General features: G+C 31.1%; 1 protein-coding gene across 2 annotated transcripts; it reads left to right on the top strand.

The window, feature by feature from the left end:
- The first annotated feature begins 210 nt into the window (after nt 1–210).
- LOC129983635 (latent-transforming growth factor beta-binding protein 4-like) lies at nt 211–25,831 on the top strand. 2 transcript variants are annotated; one of them, XM_056093172.1, is made up of 6 exons: nt 211–370; nt 11,634–11,747; nt 17,065–17,172; nt 18,971–19,090; nt 24,141–24,257; nt 25,690–25,831. In XM_056093172.1, exons 1-6 carry the CDS (start codon nt 241–243, stop codon nt 25,815–25,817), a joined length of 717 nt encoding a protein of 238 aa, XP_055949147.1. In that variant the 5' UTR covers nt 211–240; the 3' UTR covers nt 25,818–25,831. The 2 variants fall into 2 exon arrangements, with proteins under 2 accessions (XP_055949147.1, XP_055949148.1); XM_056093173.1 differs by lacking the exon at nt 17,065–17,172.
- Nucleotides 25,832–26,989: the final 1,158 nt, after the last annotated feature.

Genomic DNA, 26,989 nt, shown 5'->3' with positions numbered 1-26,989 from the left:
AGGATCAAAAAATAAATAGACTTTACTTTTTACTTTAGGGAGAGAGAGCATGCCGGGATGATATTTGTTGTGATCTTAGTTACAAGAGCAAATCGAATGCAAGCGTGCAGGTCCATGCTATCTAATAGTCGATAATTTCCCGAAAACGAGCAGATGTTCAGTGATAAAGAATTAGGCGAAACATCTCACTCAAGAGTCCCGCTCAAAAACTAGTAGAAAGCAACATTTGCTCTTCCTTCAATGGAATCACAACTTCTAAAGACGTTTCTTCTGTTGAGCTTTCTGCGCTCAGCTGTCCCAGCTACTCTCAATTTCCTGTCGGATTCGGAAATTCGCAACCATATCAATCAAGAATGGAACAAATCTAAGAGTAATGCAATTTTTATTCAGCTTTTCATTGGATGGTGAAGTAGATTTTAATTTTGATATATCATCACTTCGCGATTCACCTTAAAAATATTAATGTTATTGGTATTAAAAAATTGTTTTCTTTTATGTTATTTGTACAATTTGTTGCATAATTAAAAGATAGCAGAAGTTTAGCTGTTTTCCGGCATTTCTCTGGTAAAAAATAAAATATTCGAAAATCGTCATACTGATATGCATGCAAAATTGATTCTTGCATTTCAAAATGTTACATTTTTTTTTGAGGAAAATGTAAACATGATGCTAATTTAAAACTGAAATTTCCATAACTCTAATTTTTCTTTCTGGTTTAGAGGCAGCTCAATACAGAATTGTCTTCTTTCAATTCACACAGATAATAAATAGTATTGGTGGCCTTTTCAAATTTGAAAAAGTGAAATGTAATTCAAGATAACAGAGAAATCTTTCATTTAACATAACAATTCCACTTCAAAGATCACTTTTGTAATAGAGAAATTCAGCAGTAAGTGTTTTCTGTCGAGATGCTATTTGATTTTGATATACTTTTATCCTTTAAACCAAAATTAAAATGATCATCATAATATCGAAATTTACTGCACTGTGAGTAAAGAAGTGTGAATTGTATAAAGCAATGATACTTTTAGCATATAAATAAATGTAATGTAATATAAATAAATGCATATAAATAAATAAATATAATATAAGTTTTACATATAATGCTAAAAAAACAATTAAGAAATTGATACATTTATAAGGTAAATTCGCAATTTCTCAGTCGGTAATTAATACCTCCGTTTTATTTATGATATTGAATTTTTTAGATCAGAAATTTCGAAAAAAGAAAAACTAAGATTAATTTTAGTTTATAAGTTTTAAGGAAAACGGAATTAATTTCTACCTTCATAATTACCATTCTCACAGCAGGTTGTGCCATTTCTTTTACAGCTTAGTGTGACATTTCGCAAAATGCATTTTGTAAATCTTTTTCAAATGCTTTTCTTTTGTAAAACAATTTAGATATATAGGTTGATAAGAATGTGGCACTTAATGCAAATAAAATTCTGAAAAATGACAACTATTTTTATATTTCACTGCTGGTTAATTCTGTGCTAAGATTTATGTTTTACTTGTCGCATCAGGCGACTAGATGGTTAGCCGGGAGTATTGCTTTTATTTGATTTAAGATTAATCTCTTTTTTGATTCCGTGCTCATAATTCCACCGAATGGCATGACTTAAATCCGTATTAATTTATTGCCTTAGTTCAATTCTGTTTATCGTGTATATGAATTTTTCTAATGGAGACATGGTTCCATAACATTGGAGCGCTATTTAAAACACAATTAATCCGTTCATCTATCTTCTAAATTTTGCAAATACACTTTTTTATTTGTCTTGTAAATTATGCAGATATTTAACAAAATTCTTCTTTTTTAAAGCTTTCAACAGGAAAAAGAAAATCACACGAATAATTATTTGATAAAACAATGAAATCTGTTTGAATTTCAGGGCAACAATTCAATTTATTGTTGAAAATCAGGCAAAAACTATTTTCAACAGATTGCTAAAATTCTGTAGACATTTGCACGACTATTAAATTGATATACCTAAAAAGACATTCTTAAAAAAATTTTAAAGTGTAGAATTTACTTTTGTGCAATAATATTTTTGGAAGTTTTGGTGAAAAAAATGCCAAAATTCAGTTGAATTTTTGTTTAATTCGAGACGGTGGATTCTATTAGGTACTTTTGCGAATTATTCACTTAGGGTTCTGATTTTCTTATGCATATGTATTAAAATAAAAATACGTCAAATTTCTTTAAGAAATTTTTTAAAACATAATATATTATTTTTTTAAAAAGTAAGAAATACATAATTTTTAAAAATTTTAAAATATTTCAAGTGAAACAATTTTTAATTTTTTCTATTATTTTTTTCCTTACTACATAAGATAAATTTATTTGGAATAAGACGGTGCATGATTTTGTAATTCCAATTAAATGTTAATTTTAAGAAGTATTTTCCCGCACACTTACCGGATTTTCATAAGAATGTTATGTTTTTTTTAATAAAATTGACTTTTATCTATCTAGAAAAACTTGAAATATGAAATGTATTCCCTATTTTCTTTTAATATCCAACCGAAATCTTTATTATCAATTCTATTTCATTTCCTCAAAAATTAAGACACCTGGAACATTTAAAAGATATTTAAATCTAATTACGATATCTTTTTGAAAAAATTCATTAAAATGTATTTTTTCTCTAGGCTCTTCATATTTTTAATTTATTGAAAATGCATTTTATAGCGCTATTTTAGTTGAATATGAACTTATATTTTGGTTATGAAGCGATAAAAGTAAAATTTAGTGTTTTCGTCCATTTTTTGTATTTCAAAGTACACTATCCTTTTAAAGTTCTTTTTAAAATTTCAACAACAACAAAAAAAACTCTCAGAGATGCATATTTACATTCTAAAACTGATAATTTTAAGTTAAATGATCTAGCTTGTAGAGCACTAACACACTCACCAACGCGCACACACGCATACGCACGCACGCACACACACACACACACACACACACACACACACATTTTCTTCCTTCTTTATGGATTTTGAAGATAAATTTCATCTTTTCTGTATTTATTACATTCAGTTTCTGGCTTTTTGTAGTGAAATTGTAATTAAATTTCCTTTGAAACACCTTTCGTAAAAGAGAGTATTCGCTTACACTGCTTTTGGGGATCTTCTCTGTCTGTATCTTCTCTGGGAGCAGTGTTGCGGATGAAGCCACTAGTGTTGACATGAGTGTAAAAAGAACTACATTCTGCTTTTAACATTAGATTCATGCTTATTTTCTAATATTTGTTATTTAATATGAATGGCATTCATACTATTATCCATATTATTATTCATAATATTCATATTATTCACAGCATCTATAGCGGTGTTAGGGAGTAAAGGTGTATGGCTTAGAATAGCGGAAAGTACGTTTCTTTTTTTTCTTCCGAATGGCAACCATACAGAAACCATTTGTAATTACAAAATAGTATTATTAGTACACTATTATTATTATTATTATTTGTTCCATGAATTCAAATAAAAAGGTATAATTTAAATCGTTTTTTGGCAATACTTCCCTTCTCCTCCCCCGTCAGCAGAATTTTTTGGAATAATAATGCGAATATCGATTTAAAATTTTTATTAGATACTAAATGAAGTTTTTGATGACGCAGCAAGTCCTCTTCAGACCATTTTCAATAATAATTTGCAGCTCCATTAATTTGCTACTAGAAGCATTAAATTTAATGCTGCTATGAGAAGTTTCAATGAAGCAATCTGAAATTCATATGATGGTTTGTTGATATTTGATTGTTACCATTCGATAATAAAGAATATCTGTGAAAAAGCACATTCTTAAAGGTTTTTTTTTCATGCTGGTAACATGCGGATTTGATGATCTAGGTGGTGGTAAATTATTAAAAACGAAAAAGTAGTTTACAACCCATATTTGCAAAAATATTGAAACCTGAAGAAAAATAAAAGCTTGAAAATGTAAGGAGTTTTATATTCTATAATTTGATATAAGCATGTAGTGTGCGAATTGGGGAGTTTTGAAGATATCCAAGAAAAACTAAAATGGGAACTAGAAAACATCGTTATCTATCTGGAAGGTATCACGATGAGGATGTAATGATGATGTATTGTATGAGTAGACATATTCTCATTTTCCTGAAAAGTAAATCATTAGTGCGTAAGCCACATTCCAAAAACGGCTTATTTCTCCTACATGGAAAGTTGGCGTATGAGTGAGAGAAAGCTATTCAGCAACTGACTTTAGACCCAGTTTACAGTTCGCGACGGGTGGTCATTCAGATGGACCAGAAACTGCCTGAGATTATAAGCAGGATGATTTCATATGAATTAAGAGATAAAATGATGATATTAATATTTTATTACAGTATTGTATCGAAGACTCCAGAATCATTTGAGTGCAATGCCTTAGCAAGGATGACTATAACTGATAACTCCTGTCCTGTCAAGATATTGGTGGAGAGGTTCGATAATGATGACGGACCTTTTTTGTATTTTTAAGATTTTTATTGTTTCTCCGCTTTCGGGAGTTGGATTGAGCCTTGCCTTTCGGCGTTGCTGCTTGGTCAATGATGTTACAAAGACTGATGGTTTTTTACATATACCACTAGAGGCGTTACAAGTGAGAGGCGGGGCAACATGCTTACGTAACATACTCCCGCCTTGAAATTGCAAAATTTCAATATTCAGACACTATATGAATTTCACACATCACAATAAATTCGACAGAATTATTATAAAAAATGAATAAATGTAAAAAATAAAAAATACTGAAATAATTCTTAAATATAAATTTACACAAAATAATACTGAAATAATTCTTATATATACACATTTATACAAATGAGTTAAAGTCTCTATATATTATTTACAATCATATACACATATAAATCCAATTAATTTTTTGGAAGTAAACATATTTGACTAATACCTCTTTTAATAACACCATTCAAAACTCTTATTACAACAACTCTGACTAAACCATCTGAACCTTTTATTAATTCTTGAATTCTACCCAGTCTCCATTTATATGGAGGCAAATCTGGATCTTTGATTACAACCATATCATTAAGATTTACATTATTCTTAGCAAACTGCCATTTGTTTCTAAGATGCAAATTATTCAAATAATCAAGTTTCCAATTTTTCCAAACTTGTTGTATCAATTTAGTTAATTTTGCCATTTTTACAAATAATTAATTTCCTCTGAAAATTCAGAAGGTTGCACCTTGCTTACCATGAAGTTGGATGCTGCTTGAATTTCCATTATTATTATTTTACCCTTTTTACATTCAGAAGAACACTTCAAATGATTAATAAATCTGAAAAGATAACTTACAATTTTAGTATAGTTGTTACTTAAATTTAAAATATTACAAATAAAATTATTAGAAATATTAGTTAGTAAAACCAATTTACAAGGAGTTTTAACTTCTTTCATAAAGTCATTATTGATTGCACACACTCGCGATTTGCTGCACAAAAGTCTTGTATTCACTTCACCAGATTTATTTTTGGAACATACATAGATGACAGCACCGTAGGCCTTATTTGAGGCATCACAGAAGCAATGTAGATCTGTGGTGGGTGGGTGGAAACCCATTTGTGAAGTTGCATGCCTCCTTTACTTAAAAGTTCTATTAACTGCTGTTGTAAAGCCTTGATTTTTGGTAAGTTATTTGAACCAGTTAAAATGTCGTCAACATAAACATCAGTAGGAAGTGTTGCAGATGCTTGGGGAAATTCACTTTTTTCTTTCTCAACTAATGCCTTGAGTGTTCTGGTGGCTAAAAATGGAGCACATTTTGTTCCATATGTCACAGTCCGTAGTCTGTATGTTTCCACAGGAGCAAATGTATTAGATTTCCACAGAATTTTTTGCAGGTCTCCATCTGCTTCTGCGACCAAAATTTGGCGATACATTTTCTTTATATCTGCACTAAATGCAAACTGATATGTTCGGAATCTTGGAATTATGCAAAATAGTTCCTGTTGAATTGTTTCGCCATTCAATAAAATGGAATTAAGTGAAACTCCATTGCTAGAATTTGCAGATGCATCAAAAACGACACTCAAGGGTGTTGATGTGCTTTCTGGGCGAAACACGGCATGATGAGGAATATAATATTCACTATTGGCAATTTCAGAAGAATCTAAAATTCTTTCCATATGATTTAACTGGAAATATTCCTCCATAAAAGCCTTGTATTGTATTGCCATTGTTTTATTTTTATCTAATCTTTCCCAAAGTAAATTTAAACGCCTTTCCGCCATTTCTTTTGAATCGCCTAGTGTAGAACGTTTTTCTTCAATTATTGGTAATTTAACAACATTTCTTGAGGTACTATCTCTCTTATGAGTGGAAAGAAAATGTTCCTCACAGTAAGTTTGTTCATATGTTTTTGATTCGACTGAATCATCTGTATTATCAACAGGAAAAGATTCTAAGTTAAAGAAATTTTTAACAGAATTCTCCAGATTATCATTTTCAAAAATTAATCCAGAAAAGAAATGAGAATTTCTGCCGTTAATTGTTCCAGTTATTAAATATCCGAACACACTATTTTGTAACAAGAGTGAATTATCATATGATCTAAATTTTTCTGCCTTCAATAAATCAAAGAACAACTCACATCCGAGTAATGCATTAATTTTACTAGGAATATGAAAAGTCTCATCCGCAAGTTTTATCTCACTTGGGAAGTTAACTTTTGAGATATCAATTTCATTAGAAGGAGTTAAATGCGTTATTTTAGGCATAATTAAAAATGATACAGTTCTGGAAAAATCATTGTCTTCATTAAAAATGGTAGTGATTAATTTATTTTTAACGAAGAATTCTCCTCCGTTAATACCAGAGATGGATGCATTAACCTTTTTCCGCTTCAAATCTAAAGAATTGGCCAAATCTGCAGTTATTATGTTTACCGAACTCCCTGAATCCAACAGGGCCTTTATTTTTATTTTTTGACCAATTGCGTCTTCAATAAATAAATGCGCGGTGCATAGAAGGTTTGAAGATAGTTTCGAGTTACTTGCAAGCGCTGACTCAGCCTCAGGGGTCAGTTTTTGGGGGAACCTCGACGAGCCAGACGGTTCATTGTTTACATAAAGTTGCTCCCCCGCGTCTGGGGGCGTTACCTCTGCTAGGCGCGTACTTAAGAGTTTAGGATCCAGATGTATCAAAGAATTATGGCCTGATTTTTGACAGCTTCGGCAGAGGAATGTGGATTTGCAGGGTGGCTTATGCAATTTCAAACAGTTCTTGCAAATGTTATATTTTTCTAAAAGCTCGATTCTTTTAGTAACACTCAATTTTAAAAATTCAGAGCATCTTTGTAAAGGATGTTCAAATTTACATAAAATACATGGCTTTACATTACTTAGTTTATTCGCATCATGAAGAAAGTTTTTCGGCTTATTTATTGAGCCTTGAAATTCCTTGTGGAATTTGTTACTTGTAGGGTATTTCCCTAATTGATCGAGTACCATCGCTCTTGATTCTAAAAATTGCGAGAGCTCCTTCAATGAAGGTATTTGTTTTGATTGGATGGACATTTCATATGCCTTTCTACTCTCTTTGTCAAGTCTTTCTAATATTATATTTACTAATATAGCACTTGTTAAGTCATTACATTCTAAATTCAAACTTTTTAAACCTCTTAGACTTTATTTATTGTGTCTGTGATATTTCGTAAGCCTTTTGCAGACTCAAAATTTAATTTTTCTAGTTTTAGCATATTTCGAATGTGAATATCAACAACTGCTCGCTTATTTTCAAAGCGTTCTTCGAGAGCAGCAAACAGTGACTCAAATGTATCGTCACTTGTTTCTATATATTTAGCTTCACCACGGAGGGCAGCTTTTAAATAAAATAACTTCTGATCATTCGTTAATTCGATATTATCGTTTATTAGACACATAAATTGATTTTTGAAATTACTGAATTCTTCCATTTTTCCGTAAAATAACGGTAAGGGAATTTCCGGAAGTTTCGTTTTTAATTGAATATGATTGATATAAGCGTTCAAATTTGAATTTTGATCATTTATATTATGAATTACATTTTCGTTAACATTATAATTAGAGAGTAAGCATTTCAAACTTACCTCTAATTCGTTTCTTTCTTCTTCGATATCCAATATTTCTTGATCGCACTTCTGGCTTAACGTTTCATCTTCGTCGATTTCTAAATAATTCTTGAATAAAATTTCTAATTCATTTTTTATTTCTTCCACAATTGCCAGCTTTTGTTGACAGCTTAATATGAATTTATTTTCTTCTTCAACCGTTGAATTACTTTCAACAAACTTTTTAACACTTGTTAATTTCGCCTTTATCCTTCCACGGATTCTATTAAACTCTTTGGCTTTTTGAGTTGTATTTTTCTCCATATTTTCGCCAATTCGTCTCCGGCTCGACGGACCAGAATGGAGAGGTTCGATAATGATGACGGACCTTTTTTGTATTTTTAAGATTTTTATTGTTTCTCCGCTTTCGGGAGTTGGATTGAGCCTTGCCTTTCGGCGTTGCTGCTTGGTCAATGATGTTACAAAGACTGATGGTTTTTTACATATACCACTAGAGGGCGTTACAAGTGAGAGGCGGGGCAACATGCTTACGTAACAATTGGCTTCTGAAAAAATCAGGCCGCCTCAATTATAACACGAATGATGGCTATAACCGATGCATTCACTAACCTCTCCTGTAAGAGTTGTGTCTTGCCATCAGAAGTGTAGCCTCTACAACTTCCAGAAACAAAAAATTGATTATATGGCAGTTTCCCGACCACGTACGTACTTGTGGTCTTTCTTCCATCTCCTTCCCCAAAGATGGACGCGTATCAAGGATAAGTGACTTATGGTGTAATGTCTTATTTACCATTATTTGATAAAAATCCTTGTTCTATGTTTGCAGGATACAGAATGGAAGAACAAGGATGAGTCACGTAAGGTACAAAGTATTATTTCTCACCCTAAGCTCAAATCTTACTTCAAAAAAGAAATAAAATATTAATAGTTTTTTTTTTTTGCAGTTATTCTTTAGACGAGAACTAACAGGAAGTATATAACCTTCCTCTCGCCTTAGACATAAATAGCCATAATAAGTAAATGAAAAAGCTTAAAATTTTTCAGCAAAGGCGATAGCACCAGATGGGGTGACGTCCGCCATGCTAATTGCACAACAAATTGCAGCTGGTAAGCATGTTCCCATAAGTGTTGAAATCTAGCGAGAAACTAGCTCAATGTCATTAAAGTTACTCTGGTTCAAGAAGTGTATTCACCATTGCGGAAAGTAGTTCGTTCCATTTTCCTTATTATTTCGAGCTTATGATTAAATAGAGATAAATTCCGGCGAATTTATAACTTCAGTTAGTTTGTATATGCATTTTACTCATATTATGTTTCACTCAATAAACACTCAATATATGTTTCTGTATCATAAATTTTACAAAAAAGCATTTTTTACTTTTCGAATTAGGATAGTCCGCTATATTGTTTTATTGGAGCAATGGCGGTATGAAAACTTAAGCTATACGTATCTCCATAATAGATGCCCACCCAATAAATATCATCACCTCAATTATCTTCCAATTACATTTTTAAATAACTCCCATAATTGAAAAAAGCTACTGTAAAAGCAAAATAGACAAATAGTAATCTTAATTCAAATATTCTATATATATTAAAAATATTCGATGGGTCAATAAAAGGTATAACCTTATGGTTTTATACTCTATTCTAAGAACTAATCTGATAGATTTGACAAAAGAGATTTACGGTAGTCGTTTAATACTTGGAATATCTTCTCAACCGGTGTGGCATTAGTAGGGTAAGTAGAGCTTGGTAAAAGCTCCTGTGTCTCCGTTCCATATTTGTACAATGCAGGTCTTTTCGAAGAGAATTGATTTGAGTATTGTCAGTAGAGAGAGTTTATTGAAAGAAATGGGAATTGACTTTTTCCAGAGATAGTTTTTGGCAGGCTGAAAGATCGTATATTGACTCAAATGATAAAAACTTGGTTTATGATAACTTGCGTAACATGCGTTTTATGTTTTCTCTAAAAACACGGAGTTTTGAATAATTTATGGAAAGTATGAAACAGATGAAATGCCGTACCGGTGTACTTTTTACTGGCAAATGAGCAAATGCAGACTGTGGCGTTTTTAATTCTGCAAGGAATTATAAATGCCTGACAAAATGGTCAGGCAAAATGATTTTAATTGTTTTTATAAAAAATTTATTTGATCTTTCAATAAATTTGTTTTTTATTAAATTTATAATAGCATTTATGAAAAATAATGTAACTTAATTTATGCTTATTACTTCCAATTTTATCTGAAGTTCATTTTTTATAATTTGCAAGCGGTTAACATCGCGACTCCGAGAATGCAGCGGTATTACTTCGTGACGGGAAAATTATGTCATTACATTGTGTTTGAAAATTACTTTTTAAACAATTTTCAAAATGCTTTTGATCTTTGTCAAGACACTTGTCCAATATGTAAGAATCTGTAGATCTAAAAATTTCCCCTTTTTTTTTCAATTTTTCTGCTTTATACAGAGAATATCATATTTTATGCATGTCTAATTTAAGGAAAATAATTTTTTTAAGGGGGCTTCCCCCTGATTTGCTCTAAAATATTTCTTTATGTTATGAAAAATTTATAAGCTATTTTTATTGAAAATTATACTGTATAATTAATATGTATAATTCTGTGTCGCATAAAAATAATCAAAACAAAATACAAATGCACAGGCAACAAAACACAGCCAGAGTACACAAAAATGGATGCAAAGAGAGAGACATTGCTCAACTATTCACATTTCTTTACTTCGGTCTCAACTGACTACTGGCTTCAGCTGAAATTAAATACCTATTCACCACAGATTTATTCTTGAGCTCGATCTCTGAGTTTTTTGTAGCAGCTGTGACAGAGCCTAATATGTTCTTCGAAGATCATTATAACTCTAGTTTTAATGGATCTACCTCCACATTCTTGTAGCTTCCGGAATCTTCAATTTGGTTGCCAAATGATCGCCAAGGCCAGTGATCGTTGGCTGGGTATCCATTCAGCATCCGCCAGAATTATCTGTGAAACCATCTTCCTCACCAGGAGAATTACTGCGAGAAAACAATATTACAAATTCGTAACGCTATTTTATTGCTTGAAGTAATTTCCCTTTGTTTTCCTTAGATCGGAAAAAAGTAACAAAATGAGGGTTGAGCAACTGATTTCCATGGTGCCAACCTTCAAGGTTGCAAACTATAATTTTTCATATATTTACTTTTTTGGAACCCAAGGAAGATGAATGGGACAAGGTCAGAGCGAAAAATAACCATCATATTTCGCGAATTATTGAATTTACACCACTAATAAGAAATTATTATTATTTTCTTGTTTTTTACACACTTTTGCTTAACTTACTTCGAATTTGAAAAAATTTTTAATTTGACTAAATTTCAATTTCATAATAGATGGAGACTTGATTGTCAATTTGAGGGAAACTTAGATCAAGTTCCGAATTATTGATTAAAAAATTATAAGTGGTGATTTTCACCTTTAAGGAAATAACTTTAAAAAATTGTTATACTTTTTAGTACTTTAATAAAAGTTTCTTTTAAGAAAATAATTAATTTATTTATTTCAGACAGCTCTTGTGAGGAGAGCCAGTGCGCTCCCGGACACTGCATCAATGTTCTCGGACGAGACATTTGTCTCTGGCCGGAAGGAATTAACAGATCACACAGCGGGAAAGACGTAGGTACTTTACATCGTTTCTGCGGATTCTTTTTAAATGTCGCTTTGCAAAATGCTAGTAAGGGATCAGTATCAATTATAATAGAAATAAATGCTTTTGTACATAACTTAGCGTTCAATACTTTCTTAATTTTTCGTTGTCCTCCCAATATGAGCCCTTTGTTACTTTGAAAATCCAGTTAGAAGACAACCTTTATTCGATTACTTTTCCACTATTCAGATCAACCCCGAAAAAGCTTTAATATAATTTGTTTTAGTCTCAAATACGGCTCTACTTGACATTTTGCCTCCGTACATATAATAGCAGTTCATTCAACAAGCGATCTTTATTATTTATTCTGTGTAGAATGACCATTGATAAATGCTCTCAAAATGAAAACTCAACACTGAAGGCGTGAAATGTCAACGACCAAAGAGAAGCAAATAAAGAATTTCCTAGAAAGAAGCAAATTTCCCTAGAATTGCTTTATTACTAGGTTCGATCAATACGACTGTGAGTATCTCAAGCGGACTAATTTCCCCATTGAGTTCCACTTTCAGAGAAAGACATCTATTTCAGCCTAATAAAGAGACATTTCGAAATTATGTGACGATGTCACAATTCAGATGACCTATAATTTGAGGCGATTTACAAATGTGTATTGTTTCCATCAAAGAGGCAACGTTAATCTTTTAAGAAAATTATGAGACCATAAACTGAATACTAGCTATTTAAAAATAATCTTAACTCATTTTTGGGCTAGTGAAATTGCAGAAGCCAGGTCCGATTTTTAGCATTTGAATCAGTTGCTCCCAATAAAGCCCACGACAGATTTTTATAAAGAAAATAATTGAAATTATTTAAATTAATATCAAATATCGTTTAAATTTCAAAATATTTCCCTTAAAATTTTTTTTTTTTTAATTTGCTTGCAGAGCAGTATTATCCACTCTTGTCCTTTCTTCTCCTTTCCTTTTTTTCCATGATGAGTGAAAAAGGCGGGACATTAACATGTATGACTCCCCCCCCCCTCAACCACATATCAGCCACTCAACCATCGCTGTACAAAGTTCAGAGTATTTTCTTTTTCAGAACTGCAATGAAAATAAACCTTTCTAATGCAGGCAATCCCATAACATCATAGCATTATTAGAGACGTAAACATCCGGTTCCTCTTTTTTTTTTAAATATTTCGATATTGTAACTTCACTTTTTAAAAAAATTTGTCTCGTAATTATAGATATTAAACAAATTCTTTCTTTTTTTAGCTTTCAACAATCGAAGAAAATAACGCGATTAAATATATAAAGAAAAAATGAAAACTGTTAGAACAAAGCAACAATGTAATATATTATTGGAAAATACCAAAATTTAGTATATGTTCTCACGATTATTAAAGAGACATTATTAAAAAGACAAATTTTAAATAATTTTAAAAATGGTGTAAAAATTTTTATTGTGCCATAGATTTTCGGAAGTTACAGCGGTAAGCGCCAAAATTCTGCTTATCTTTAAATTAATTAAAATTTCAAAAAAAATTGATCCATCCTCCAAGGAATACATGTGCTAAATTTGGTAGATATAGGCAAGCGGTCTGGCCTGCAAAACACCAACACTCACATACTCTTTATTATTAGCGTCGTTTTGAAGCTTTCGGCAATCAGCTGGCTTGTAGGTGATAATGGTTGCGTTTGACTTTGATTTATACTCCCTTGCATAACTTGATATTCCTGATTCGCTCAACAAAGAATTTTTGAGCATCCAAATGGAATAGCAAGAATTATCATGATTATGAAAAGCCGCATAATTTCAACAATTTTTTTTGTAGTAGTAGCCTTGTTCTACTTATTGTGAAAATGAACTTTTCTATCGTATTCGAATCCCATGATATCACTGTGTCATTAAAAGTGGAACTGTCTTGGTAATCTATCTTCGAATTGCACGTTGGCTTTCACCTTAATGTAACTTCCTTTTCTTATTTCTCTCATAAACTTCGCAAATAATAAGCAGAATCTTTGTTCTTTAGCTTTTAACAATGAAAAAATTAAGCTATTAAAAATTTGATAAAACAATGAAAACGGTTTCAATTTCAATGCAGAAATGAAATGTATAGTTGAAATTTAACAAAAAATTATTAAAATTATTTTCAAAAGATTATTAAAATTCAGAAAAAAAATTGCATTGTACAAAAAAAGACGCACTAATTTAAAAAAAGGTATGAAACTCAATTTTGGGTACTTCGGGTGTTATAGAAAAACTCCGAAGTCCCGCTTGATTTTTAATTGATGAACATTCCAATTCAAATTTTCTCTTAATATAAAAATAAACAAAATAAAATAGTGTTCTTATAAACAGCTTTCATTAAATTTATTCAACACTCTTACTTACTTTTATGTATAAAAGAAAGTAAGCGTTTTATATTTTTATGTAGAAAATAATTCTACAGACTTCAGCGCTAGTTAGGTGGGAACTGAAGTATCCGAAATTTGTTCCCAGTTGGGTGCCTTACATCTTAAGGTCATTCTCACTGGATACGATTTATTTTCAAAATATTTTTTCTTCATTATTGAGGTCAATGATAAAGTAAATTCTCTTAAAGAAATTCTCATTGAAAGAATTATAAGATCAATTGCACTTAATCAGTTTGAATAATAATTTGCTTCAAATTTAATAATGGACTAGTATTATAATTATTTGCTGATTTTTTTAGCACTGAACATGCATTTTAAGTAATTGATAAAATTTATTAATAATGTACTATAACTTTATCTTTGAGTATTCAAAATTTGATAATTGATGTATACAGGTATAACTATAAAAGTGGAACATGTTCTTAACAATTACGATTAGGTATATATGTTAGATGTATTACGATTAGGTGTAAAGTAAAGGGACAAAGTAAAGTCAAATAAAGTATCAAATGTTTCAAAATATTTTGGTTTCTGTAGAGAGAGATAATAAAAAATTTACACTCTCCTCAAAGTGAAACAATGTCAACGAGTAAAATGTTTTTCTCACACTCATCTATAAGAGTACAAAATTTCACTTTTTCATCTTTAAAACTTATTGAAATATTAAAAGGAAAATTTATTGATTTAGACCATTTATTCACACTTGTAGCAGGTTTTGAATGAAGCTTCCATTGTAATTTTCAACGATAATATATCTATCACGAAAGATTATAAAAATGTCAGAAACAGAAAATAAAAACATTTTTATTAGTTTTCATCAAACTTTTAAGAAATGATCAGATAATACATTAATTGAAGGACTTAAAAATTTGTTCAAAATAAACACTTTCGATCACCATGGAAAGTTACATTCATTTAACAATACTTGCACATATTCGATCGAGTTCATCGCGGGTGACTTAAACACAGGCTTTCGGAATTCGTCGCCAAAGATCGCCAGAGTGTCATGACAAAGTCGGCTTATTCCTTAGCTCAGGCGCCAAACAAAACTATCAGTATCTACCATTCAGCATACTGTTGTACAAAATGGTATCAAACAAAGAATTTCTAAAATTTCCACACTACACATTTATAGAAAATTATTACTGATGATGAATCTTTTGTGAGGAGAATGGATTTTTACCTTTCCTAAGATGATAGTTTTGAAGATTAGCGTTTCTTTCTCGATTAAAGCTACATTTGTCTGACCAAATTGCATTTTTCAGCAAAGAAGGATATAATAAACAACATCATGCGTGATTAGCAAATTCATTTGAAGTTATGATGACTTGATGATGCACTACGAGACAATATTTACAAGAGGCAGTTTTTCTATATTGAATAAATGCCTATTTCTGAAATAATTGATTTCCTTTTAAATTTGAGATCACTCCCTTGAAATATAAGGATAAATGAATCTTTGCGAATTTTGTAGATATAAAGTGACACTTTATATATGCACAGATGAATATAAAAAACCCCATTTTACTCAATGACACGTTTTTCATTTAAGAATTTAATTTTTGGAATTTTTTATTATCCCTTTTACGGAAACCAAAGTGTTTCTATACAATTTCCCATCTTCTTTAATGAAACTTTGTAATTTGATATATATATATAGCTATATATATATAAAGCAATATTTAGGGGAATAAAGGCTTCTTCCACTTTTTCGAGAGACCCTGTCTATTCCGAAACTAGAACATGTATTTACATAGTTGTTCTTCTTTAATAATTTCCACATTTGATTTAAATGTGGAGATCCTTCAGCTTCAGCAATTTACGCCGAAAAATGCAATGCATAAAGTTTGAAGATGTTTCAGAATACACATTTCCAAATTTTTGAATTCTCTGCATTCTTTTATATATGTCTCTGGAAAACCGAGCTTCACCGGACAGTTTTTTTTTTTTTTTTTTTTGAAAATTGTGTTTTTTCGAATAAAATATTTAGATACGAATCGCATATTGATTACAAATGAATATTTTTCAATCTTACCTATATATGAACTGGGCATTTAAATAAAAAAAAAAAAATCATGTATACACTTAGTTTAGCATGTTATTCTAAACAATCCGCTATGTTACAGCATTCATTTTAGAGTTTATCTATCATTATTTATATTTTTGAACTTGCACTCCGTTTTACCACAGTGAAATCGCGTCCGCGATGGCGCTATATGACATTGCCAGCATGAGAGCAGATAGAAAAAGGCTCTAATAGTTAGTTATAAAAAATGTGTGTGTGTGTAAAATCGCGTTTCTGAAGGAAAGACATCTATATAGATAAACTTAAAAAGCAAAAATATTAAATACAAATACATAAGTAAAAAAAAATAAAGCAAAAAGCGCGTTCAAAACCGAGGACTCGCAACGCTCACGTCATTCTGACCATTATACTGCACTGCCCACACTTTGAAGCGAAAGTTGAATATACTTATTCTATTAGTTAGTTATAAAAAATGCTTCTTTGTGTGTAAGATCGCGTTTAAAGACATCCATCTAGAGAAACTTAAAAAGTAAAGTCTTATCTAAATGTGAAATGTGATCTAAAGAGTTGGAGCCGTTTCCGATATACACGAAATAAATTTATACATATACAAAAATGACTCGTTTAAAGTTATAAGATAAATGAAAAAAATAACAAATTTACTTTTAGTAGGATAAAAATTTTAATGGCTTATTTGATAAAACTTTGTCTCATTCATTTTCGTAGCTTCATTTATACAGAAAGGAAAATGATCCTTAGTGAAGAGTTTTAACTACTTTTCAAATTTGCACAGTATTAAAAATAAAAATAGCAGTTAGAAAAATATGAACACGCATCCGCTAAAAATAAATGAGATCAAATAGAAAAGTTTGATTATTTTTCTTTTGATTTCATTTAAATGTAGAGAAGAGATGCTCCCTTTTGTGCTGGCCAAGGAAGCGCTTTGTGAAGAAAGGCAAGGAGGTGTGCTTGTGTCCTGAGGGATTTGTGTTCTCTCGCGGTTTCTGCAAGAGTGAGTATTGTTTTGACCAGGAGGGGGGGGGGGGCTCACACCAAAAGTTACGAAATATTAATCTTTGAAGGGAATTTAGCATTTATACTAAATGTATCATGTGATCCTTGGGGAATCATTTGATGATTAATCCAAGATATGCGAAAATCAAATTTATGTTTTAGATGAAATTTGACACAAAATTACAATGGAGGTTACAAAATCATATATCAGATTTGATATATTTAAGTCATTGATTTTTGAGTTATCGCAGTTACACAGAGTTTCTGAAAGCACAGACCGACAGTTGATCAACCACTTGTTGGATTTGATTGAAAATTGGATACGTGTTTGATATATAGATGTTAAGTATGTGTGACAAATTTCATCCTTCAAATTATGTTTGCTTTGTAGTTTTTGTGTTAACTTATATTCGAATAGCCGGACAGAGAGATTTCTTTTGAATAGATTTTGTTCAAAATTGATCACAGAAAGATGGATGAAATGCCAAAAATGTGTTTTTCGAACTCAGGGAGGTGGAGATTCGTCAACATTCCGAGTTGAAATGTTTCGACGATCACAATACTTCGTCTGTACTTCGCATATGAGAAAGTAAAATCAAGTAAGAGTACCTCCCCTTAAATTTCTCTTATTCAACATAATATAATATATTTTGTGCTTCACTGCAACCAGTAACAAATTTAGGTATTTTGTGGCCCTGGGCAATAAGAAATCATTAAGCCCCTCTTTTAATAAGTTGGTGAATTTAATCTTACATTTCAACACATTTTTAACACCGTGACACTTTATTTTAGATTAATATAATGTATTTGCTTTTATTTATCTACTGCTATTCCACACTTTCCTGCAGAATTATTATTGAAGCAGAGGCTCGATTTTATAAATATTCAAATAACTAAATGAACGTAATGAAACAAATAGAACTTAATCAATTAGGCCTGATACATTGTTAATATTATCCCAATATTTTATAATATTTTTACAAACTTAATTATTTGGCAACTAGAAAAATGAAGTCTTTTAACTGTCTTACTCGCGGCTCCCACTCAACCTAGTGGCCGTATGTAGCTGCCAACTTTGCTTTGTTGGAACCTGGGTATGGGTTTTATGTGTTTTCCTTTACACCTACTGAATTAAACAATTTATATATCTCAATATCTATCTGTAATATTTCCGCCAAGTGGGATAAGAGAGATTTTCCCATTTAAATGTTGACAGCTTCAAAAAATGCTCATTGTTCATCATTTTTATCTAAGGATTCATCTCATTGTTTTTAGCTATGAATTGAAAAGAATTAGAAAAAATAACATGGATGATTAGGATTTTACTTTTGCCTTCCAATTTCTTGAGAGGAATTTTTTTAAACTCTAAAGCGAATTGAAGTTAACAGGACGAAGTTATTGGCTCCATTTTGAAAACAAATCAGTCACTGCCATTGGTATTAAAATACCCACACTTTTCTTTGCCACCGCACATCTTACCATTTTATATGCAGAGATGTTGAAACTACTTGCCAGCAATTTCGAGGCGTTGATGACAGTGATTATGTACAGGGTAGAGAATCAGTATTATATTTATTTTTCACAATTTATTATAATTATAATCGTTCAGCGATAGACTAGTCAATCATATAGATAAAAATAATAAATGCGTCCAGCTTTCTAAATGAAAGTTAATGATCCCAACACTGAATAGATTTTTAAAAACTATACAATATCGTTAGACGTTTATGCTTCCTAACTAAGGCTTTTTTTTTTTTTACCACTAAATGAATTATATGATTTCATTTTTTTTTCAGGGGTAAGGGTAAAATGTCAGAGATCTCTAAGCTGCTTCCCTGGCGAATGCTCTATCGTGAAAGAGAAAGAAGTGTGCCTTTGCCCTCCCGGATATTTCTCAGAGCATGGATTTTGCAAAGGCAAGTAGGTTCCTCCTGAATAATCGATATTTCAAATGACAGCTACAGGCGTCAACAGATACTTCATTTCCATTCCCTAAATAAACAAAATATAACAAGTATAGCACTCTTCGAAAACTAAATGTTTGAGACCTCCTTAAGTTAAAAAAAAATATTTATGGAAATATCTCTGTCTGTCTATCTATCCATGAAAATGGGAATGTAACAGCACAGCTAAATGGACAGCTGAAATTTTGTATACAATATTTGCACCAAATTTGTAGATTTTCAATACATTTTGAAAAAAAATCCATCATAAGGAAAATATACTTCAAATGATATTTGAAGATCAATTCAAAATGCAATTATACAAAAAAAAAAAAAAAAAAAAAAACTATATTTACTAATATTTTAAATATGTACTTTGTCATTCGTATTGAATATATAGCATTGAATATATTATATAATAACTCAATTATTACAGATATTTATTTTAATGTTGTCACTATATAAAGTAATAAATAAAGATAAAATTTTTATTTATATCACTGCCGATAATAAGCTTGTGTGTGTGTGTCTTGGCGTTCGACAGACTTGTTCATTTGACCTAGAGATACCAAACATGATACGTTATAATAACGCTATGATTAGAGATGCATAATCCACGATTTTTTAAATAACAAATAATATTGCTATTGTTATTTTTAAATATGCGTTCCAAATATTTGTTATTTCAATCATATTATTAATTAAAAATTATTAAATATAAAATAATATTAAATATACAATTTATTAATTGTAATTAATACTTAATTTACTAATTTAATTAACGTGTGATTGAATTAATTTATCTGTTTCAGCTTACTTCTTAAATTTTTTTTTCTCAAAACTATTTATTTATTAGAGTGAACCATTTTCTGGAAAAGATGAGTTAAAAATATATGTCATTTCTTTAAAACGTTTACTTTAGTCCTATATTCTACCAAGAGATGGCGCCAGCAGTAAACAGAGCACATGTAATCAAAGTCAATCATGTCACGAGCAATTAAAAATGATCTGTATGGAATAGCGCATCATCAAATACGAATATCGGTCACTCCCGTAAAGCGGAGCGGTGACTTCGCACTTTCCAGTGAAGCCTCGCACTTTCCGGTGAAATCATCGCTCCGATAAATTTCAGTGATATGCAATTCAATGATACGATACGATAATTCCAATAACCGGTCCGTTCACTTTTCAATCCAATCACAGATTTCTTTCGAGAGCTTCCATTGGACAGATCGTATCGATTCTTACTTTCCAGTAAAGTCACCGATCCGACAAATTCAGTGATATCGTATCGATTGTTACTTTCTATCGTGAGCCAAAACCTGTAATCGAAATATCATCAGTATGATCGTATCAAGGATTTGAATCACACCCCTCTTTGAAAAGTATTGATCACTTGTATTTGTGACTTTTTGATATTGGTTACGTAATAACCGCTCTGAAAATATTCGTCATCCCTAGCTATGATGTTATAGAATTTCACTCTTATTAAGGTGGGTAATGCACACAACACAAAATATGACTGATGTTTAAAAATATTTCCTCGATGTAATCATAAACATTAAATTATGCATAGCAAATTTACCTGAAAGTAAATACAAACGGTATTGGCGGTCAGTAATATAAATTACAGTATCCATTACATACAGTTCATCTTCTGAGATCTGCTTATCGAATTCAATGACTGTCAAAAGTAATGTTTGTCTTTCTTGGTAAATGCAGCGTGCTGAATCGAAAAAAGAAGCTATTCAATAATATCTAAACGAACAATGTAAACTTCATAAAATGTTGTGGGAAACTTCTATAAAGTTGAAAAACTTTATTGAAACAAAAATAATAAACTTTATTGAAATAACATCATAAAATCAGCGAAAGTGGTCTCGCCAAACATTTCCCGCATACTCTCCTAACCCCTACAAAAGATTGTGAACTTTGGATAAGGCAGAGAACGCCTTTCATGGCATTGGCGTATAATAGTGACGAAATATTAAACTTCTGGAGGGCATTTAATATTTTTAATGAATCTATCATGTCACTTTTAGCGATTTTTTTTGTATCAATCTCTGGCATACTGTAAATAGCATCAGAAAAATCGAATTCACGTTTCAGAAGTGTTTTTATCGACGGATTGTAATTAAAATTTAACACACAACTACAGTTGTAATCACAAAATCAAATACCAAATTTGATACATTTAAGTTTTTGCGTTTATATCTTTCTTAAAGTAAAAACCGAGAATGGGTCAACCTTTCGTTAGATTTCGCTGAAAATTTGAAAGGTGTCTAGACTGTCCGAAATTTATCCATTTGGTTATCTTCGTTCCGTATTTATCATATTAGCTTATATTCGAACGCTGGACAGATAGACCTCTTCTGAATGGTTTGCACAAAATTTGATGGAAATCTACACATTTGGTATAAAAACCGTATACCAAATTTTATCCGTCTAGCGCAAAGAGTCATTAAACACACACAGACAGACAGACAGAGAGACAGAGAGAGACAGAGAGAGACAGACAGACAGACAGAGAGAGAGAGAGAGAGAGAGAGAGAGAGAGAGAGAGAGAGAGAGAGAGAGAGAGAGAGAGAGAGAGAGAGAGAGAGGAGAGAGAGAGAGAGAGAGAGAGAGAGAGAGAGGGGAGAGAGAGAGAGAGAGAGAGAGAGAGAGAGAGAGAGAGAGAGAGAGAGAGAGAGAGAGAGAGAGAGAGAGAGAGAGAGAGAGAGAGAGAGAGAGAGAGAGAGAGAGAGAGAGAGAGAGAGAGACGGACGGACGGAAAAACAGGTATAATACCAAAAAATATGTTTTTCAAATTCAGGGAAGTTTTAAATGTGGAGATTCTTTCAAAATACCGAGTTCGATTTTTTTTGACAATTACAGTATTTTCTCTATATTTTGTGAAAGTAAAAAATATAGAGAAAGTAAAAATGATACATGATGACATAGTATATAAACAAAGTATAAATTAGACGAAGATGTAGAAATCTCCAGACATTTAAATTTAATAATCTTTTTTTTTTATTAATGAAAAGATATTCTTAAAAAAAATTCTAGAAGATGGTTTAGGAGAATCCAAACTATAGACATTGTTTACATCTTCTTAAATTACGTGAATCACAAAGAGGTGTCAAGTAAAAAAAAGGGGAGTTCCAAATGCTGTTACAGGTTCTCAACCTTTTGAAAGAAGAAAATCACGGAATTTTAGCAGCTTTTCAGGGTTTCATTTCAGTATAAAAAGTTTATTTCAAAATTTGAAGTTACAATAATTAGATTTTGAGGAAGGTAGAAAAATTTACAAGTTCGCGCAATCCATTAAGTCAGTATTTCCCAAACTGTTATCGTACCCCCAGGGGTACGATAAGAGTTTGATGGGGGTACGACTGAGGCGAAAGTCAACCCCCGGAAAATCACGTGACTCTATCCAAAATGAAAGAAGGCCCAATCATCTGTGCTCCACTGTCCCTCCCTATGTGACCGAAATCGGAGAAATCTTTGATTTTGCAAATCTTATGGCTTTTGTTAGATACGAAAAAAATCAAGAAATTCATGACGAATTTTTATTTTGCCAGCCTTTATTAGGTCACGCAACAGGAGAAGATATCTTTAATATTATGACATAAATTTATGCGAGAACAAAATTGATTGGAATAGATGTGTTGGATAAGCGCAAATGGAGAAAAATGCATGGTCGGAATTAATAAAGGACTCGTTGCAAGAATTCGAAATGTTGCCCCGAATGTCATATCCACACATTGTTGTATGCACAGAGAGGCTTTGGCAACACGTAAGATACTCGCTGAACTACAGAAAGTTCTAGATGAAAGCGTGAAAATTGTTAACTACATTAAAAGCCGTCCTTTGAATGCACGACTTTTCTCGCAAATATGTGAAGAAATGGGAAGTAGTCATACCCAGCTTCTTTTTCATACCAATGTTCGTTGGCTATCTCGAGGAAAGGTTCTGAATAAATTGTTTGAATTTAGACATGAACTTTAATCTTTTCTTAATGATACATTTGAGTTGAGAAATTGTTTACATGACTGGAAATGGCTTTGTAAACTAGCATATTTAGCAGATATATTCTCCGTTTTAAACTTCCTCAACTTATCATTACAAGGCAAAGAAATTTCATTGTTTCACGTTCAAGATAAAGTGAACGCTGCCATCGCAAAACTAAATTTTTGGCAAAAGAGAGTTGGTAGTGGAGAAGTAGACTCTTTCCCTCTCTTCATGAGTTTATAAGAAGTTCGACTACTAAAATGGATGCTGATACTCTGAAATGCATACCACAGTTTGGAGAGTTTTCAAGGGGGCTTGAAAAATTATTTCCATGATTTAAACAAAAATATCGAATGGATAAGAGATCCGTGTAACATTGACCCGACATCCATGCCAGAAGATTTGACGCATGCAGAAGAGCAATTATTGGAATTGGCTTCAGACGGATTTTTGAAAATTAAATATAAGGAGAGTACCTTAACATCATTCTGGTTACAAATGCAACATGTGTATCCGGTCTTAACAGAAAAAGTTCTGAAATACATCTTGCCTTTTCCAACTTCATATTTCTGTGGAGTTGCTTTTTCAGCATTTGTAAAGATTAAGTCGAAAAAAAGGAACAGACTATTGGACGTGGAACCGCACCTAAGATTAAAATTAACACACAGGGAACCAAATTATGACGATCTGTCATCTCAGAACAAACAATTTCATTCTTCTTATTGATCCAAATAAATGTTACTTACAATATAACTTTTATTTATATTTCTCTTTTCTTATAATTTTGTGTATATCATACAAAAAAAAAATTATAGAAGGAGTACACATATGTCAAAAGTTTGGGAAGCGTTGCATTAAGTTATAGTATCAAAGCTTTCATTTTTGAAAATAATTAATTATATTTCACAGAAAAATTGAAGTTATCACATATATATAATTTATGTAAATTTAAATCAATATTAAAATATTTTGTGGAATTAATTTTCATTTATGTAAACTAGTGCATTATGGGCTTGTATTCTTCCAGAAGCCACTAATGTATGTAGCCATTTCGACTGCAAACCAGGGCAATGCATGAAAGAATTCGGAGAGGAGAAGTGCCTTTGTCCAGCCGGATATACAGCAAAAGATGATAAATGCGTGGGTAAGAATGATTTTTTCAGCACCGATTTCGTTTTTCGAGGTAACAAGACTTAACTTTAAAATGTACATTTTCCATTTCTATTTTTCGAGAATATTGCGCTTTATTAATTACATTTCTAGGGTAGAAAAAACGATTTTGATGATGTTTTTTAATCACACAAAAAACAAAATTGGCAAATTAAACAATTTTTTAAAAAAAAAATTGCCAATAGTTCGGACATTTCTAAAGCATATAATACCTTTGGAATGGCCAGCTTAAGCCATAGAATCTTTATGCATGCAAAGCAGATTTTGGGTATTTTAAAATCACATTTAATCACTCCGCATAACCAAATATACAGTGATGCTATAATGGATATTCGCATACTTAGAGAAGTCTCTTGAGCCCGTTCTATGGCTCCAAAGGAAACAAAACTTCATTGATGCCCTCTGACAAAGTCGATAGTAGCGTTTCACCAATATCTTAGGCAATTTAAAAATTACCTGTAGCAAAATTGAGTATTTCATTTCAATTGAACTAAAAACGCAGCCGAGATCCAATTTTGAACTTTATGTTTTTTATTCCTTTTATTCTATACTAAGCATACGATAACGTAATTAAATTTAAGAAAACTGTAGTTAAAATAGTTGGTATTATAAAAGATTACTTATAAATCGGCAGTTGGAATTTCAAACGATTTTCATCTAAGTTTCTACAGAACGTATACCAGAAGGATCATTTTAACAAATAGTCTAATTTAAATCTAACAGTACAAATTTGGAGGGAAAACAAAAGAATGCCGATTTCTGGTGAAAAACTTGAGATCTGATATCGAATACAAATCCTGAATAAAAAATGTGCATGATAACAAACAAGCATTCATTTCTTTAAATAAATCTGTAAAAGTTTTAAGAATCGATAGGAAACATTCATGATACGGATTCGTAAACTCTCCGAGCATTTGCATATGTGTTTAAGAGACGCTTATTTCGTCAAAAAGAGAGTGAAAAGAGATGTTTGCATTCTGAGGTAGGGTGAACTGAGATTATTCGTGGAATTGGGAAGTGCAACAATCACTCATACTTCTGCGTACAACCCATCCCTTGCTCAATACAATCGTCAAAAAGTGTTACTCTTGGGATCCTGAGACGAACAGTACTAAATTAACATAATTATTCTTTTTAGCCATTTCGTAATCATCATTCTTATGAATTGACAAATTTCTTCACAAACGTCTTTCATCCAATTACGAGCTCTTCGATGGTTTTAAACAAGATGTCTCACAATTTTATTGAGCAGAAAAAAAAAAAAAAAAAAAAAAACAGAATAATTAAATATTTAAAGTCATTAGATCGTTAATTGGGTGCTAATTATGAATAAAAATCCAAAGCCTTTGTAAACTTCATTTCAGCTGCAGACAAACACCAATGGAATATTTTTGTCCTATTTCTAGAGATTTCACTCCATGTTCCTGGAAAACTAACAACTGTCATGCTGATGGTCATCGTCTCGGCGGCGTCGGTCATTCTAACGACACTGTTTGGAGTTGGAATTTGCTATTACTTCTCACAACGCGGCTGAGACCATGTTTCTCATTTCCTACAAGAACTACTCAATAAATCAACTCAAAAAGTGCAAAGCCTTTTTTTTTTTTTTTTAAGCATATACGTCTCGGGGGGATAAAAATAACTAATTTAAAGAATATAATATTTCAAAATCTTTTTAATAGAAATCGAGATAAATAGAAAAATATATCATCTAAGTAATAAAGTGACATTAATTTTCAAAGATAAGGAATGAAGTAACAGAAATGGCGGCACAGATTTACTGATGGGAAGGGGGCCAAACAAAATTTCCTTACTTTTAAAGTAGCACACAATAATAAATTATATATTTAATCAATACTAGTTAAGTATTTAATAGCAAATACGATAATAATTATTATTTGCAATCATTAATTGGTTATATGGTGTATGGTAAGAAATATTTTTCAATGGAATGACAGGTAATAGGAAATGAAAATTAAGAATATAGTTTGAATGAAGAGCGCCACATTAGTAATGATAATAGATTTTCTCATTGTGATTTAAATCACATAACAACATAAAATAATAGCCAAATGAAATGAAAACAATTATTATTACTAAATTTGATTGTTGAATGTTATTTACACTCACTGAATACAACACATATTAATGAAATGGCCGTTATATGAAATGAAGTTAAATCATGTCAAATGTTAAAAACCTTTTGAAAATAAAGTTTTTTATTGTTCACCACAGTAAAAAAAAAAAGAGTTTTTTTTTACATAATCTCTAATAATGTAAAAACCAATGTATGCACATTCACATTCTACAGACAAGACCGTTTGACCTATAGCTACAAAATTTGGCATATATACCTTGAAAAGCAGAAATATGCATCTCGAAGCAATTTTTTAAAACTTTTAATTTAATTAATTAAAACTTAAACTAAATGTTCATGCCTTTCTTTTTCATGATAATTTTCTGAAAAATTATAGCACAAAAAAAAAAAAAAATATACCATTTCAAAAATTTTAAAAAATTGCCATTTTTAATAATATTAATACTGATTATTAATTAATTATCATGCCAAATAAAGTCATAAATTGCTTTACCTATGACTTTATTATTGTTTACTAAAAAACAATGGATATACATTTCGCCTATTTTTCAAGAACTAATGAAAAGAAGAAGAAAATAAATAAATAAATAAAAAAGTCAAGTATATAT

Source organism: Argiope bruennichi, chromosome 9, assembly GCF_947563725.1.
Source record: "Argiope bruennichi chromosome 9, qqArgBrue1.1, whole genome shotgun sequence".
Lineage (NCBI taxonomy): Eukaryota > Metazoa > Arthropoda > Arachnida > Araneae > Araneidae > Argiope > Argiope bruennichi.
Note: the sequence above shows the minus strand (reverse complement) of the source record. Positions and strands in the feature narration are given on the sequence as shown.

Excerpts from the sequence above, each read along its gene's own strand:
- LOC129983635 (XM_056093172.1), top strand. The coding sequence starts at position 241 with ATGGAATCACAACTTCTAAAGACGTTTCTTCTGTTGAGCTTTCTGCGC. Across the intron at positions 19,091-24,140 it reads AGAGCATGGATTTTGCAAAG|AAGCCACTAATGTATGTAGC; the intron begins GCAAGTAGGTTC and ends GTATTCTTCCAG. Across the intron at positions 24,258-25,689 it reads AAAAGATGATAAATGCGTGG|AGATTTCACTCCATGTTCCT; the intron begins GTAAGAATGATT and ends TCCTATTTCTAG.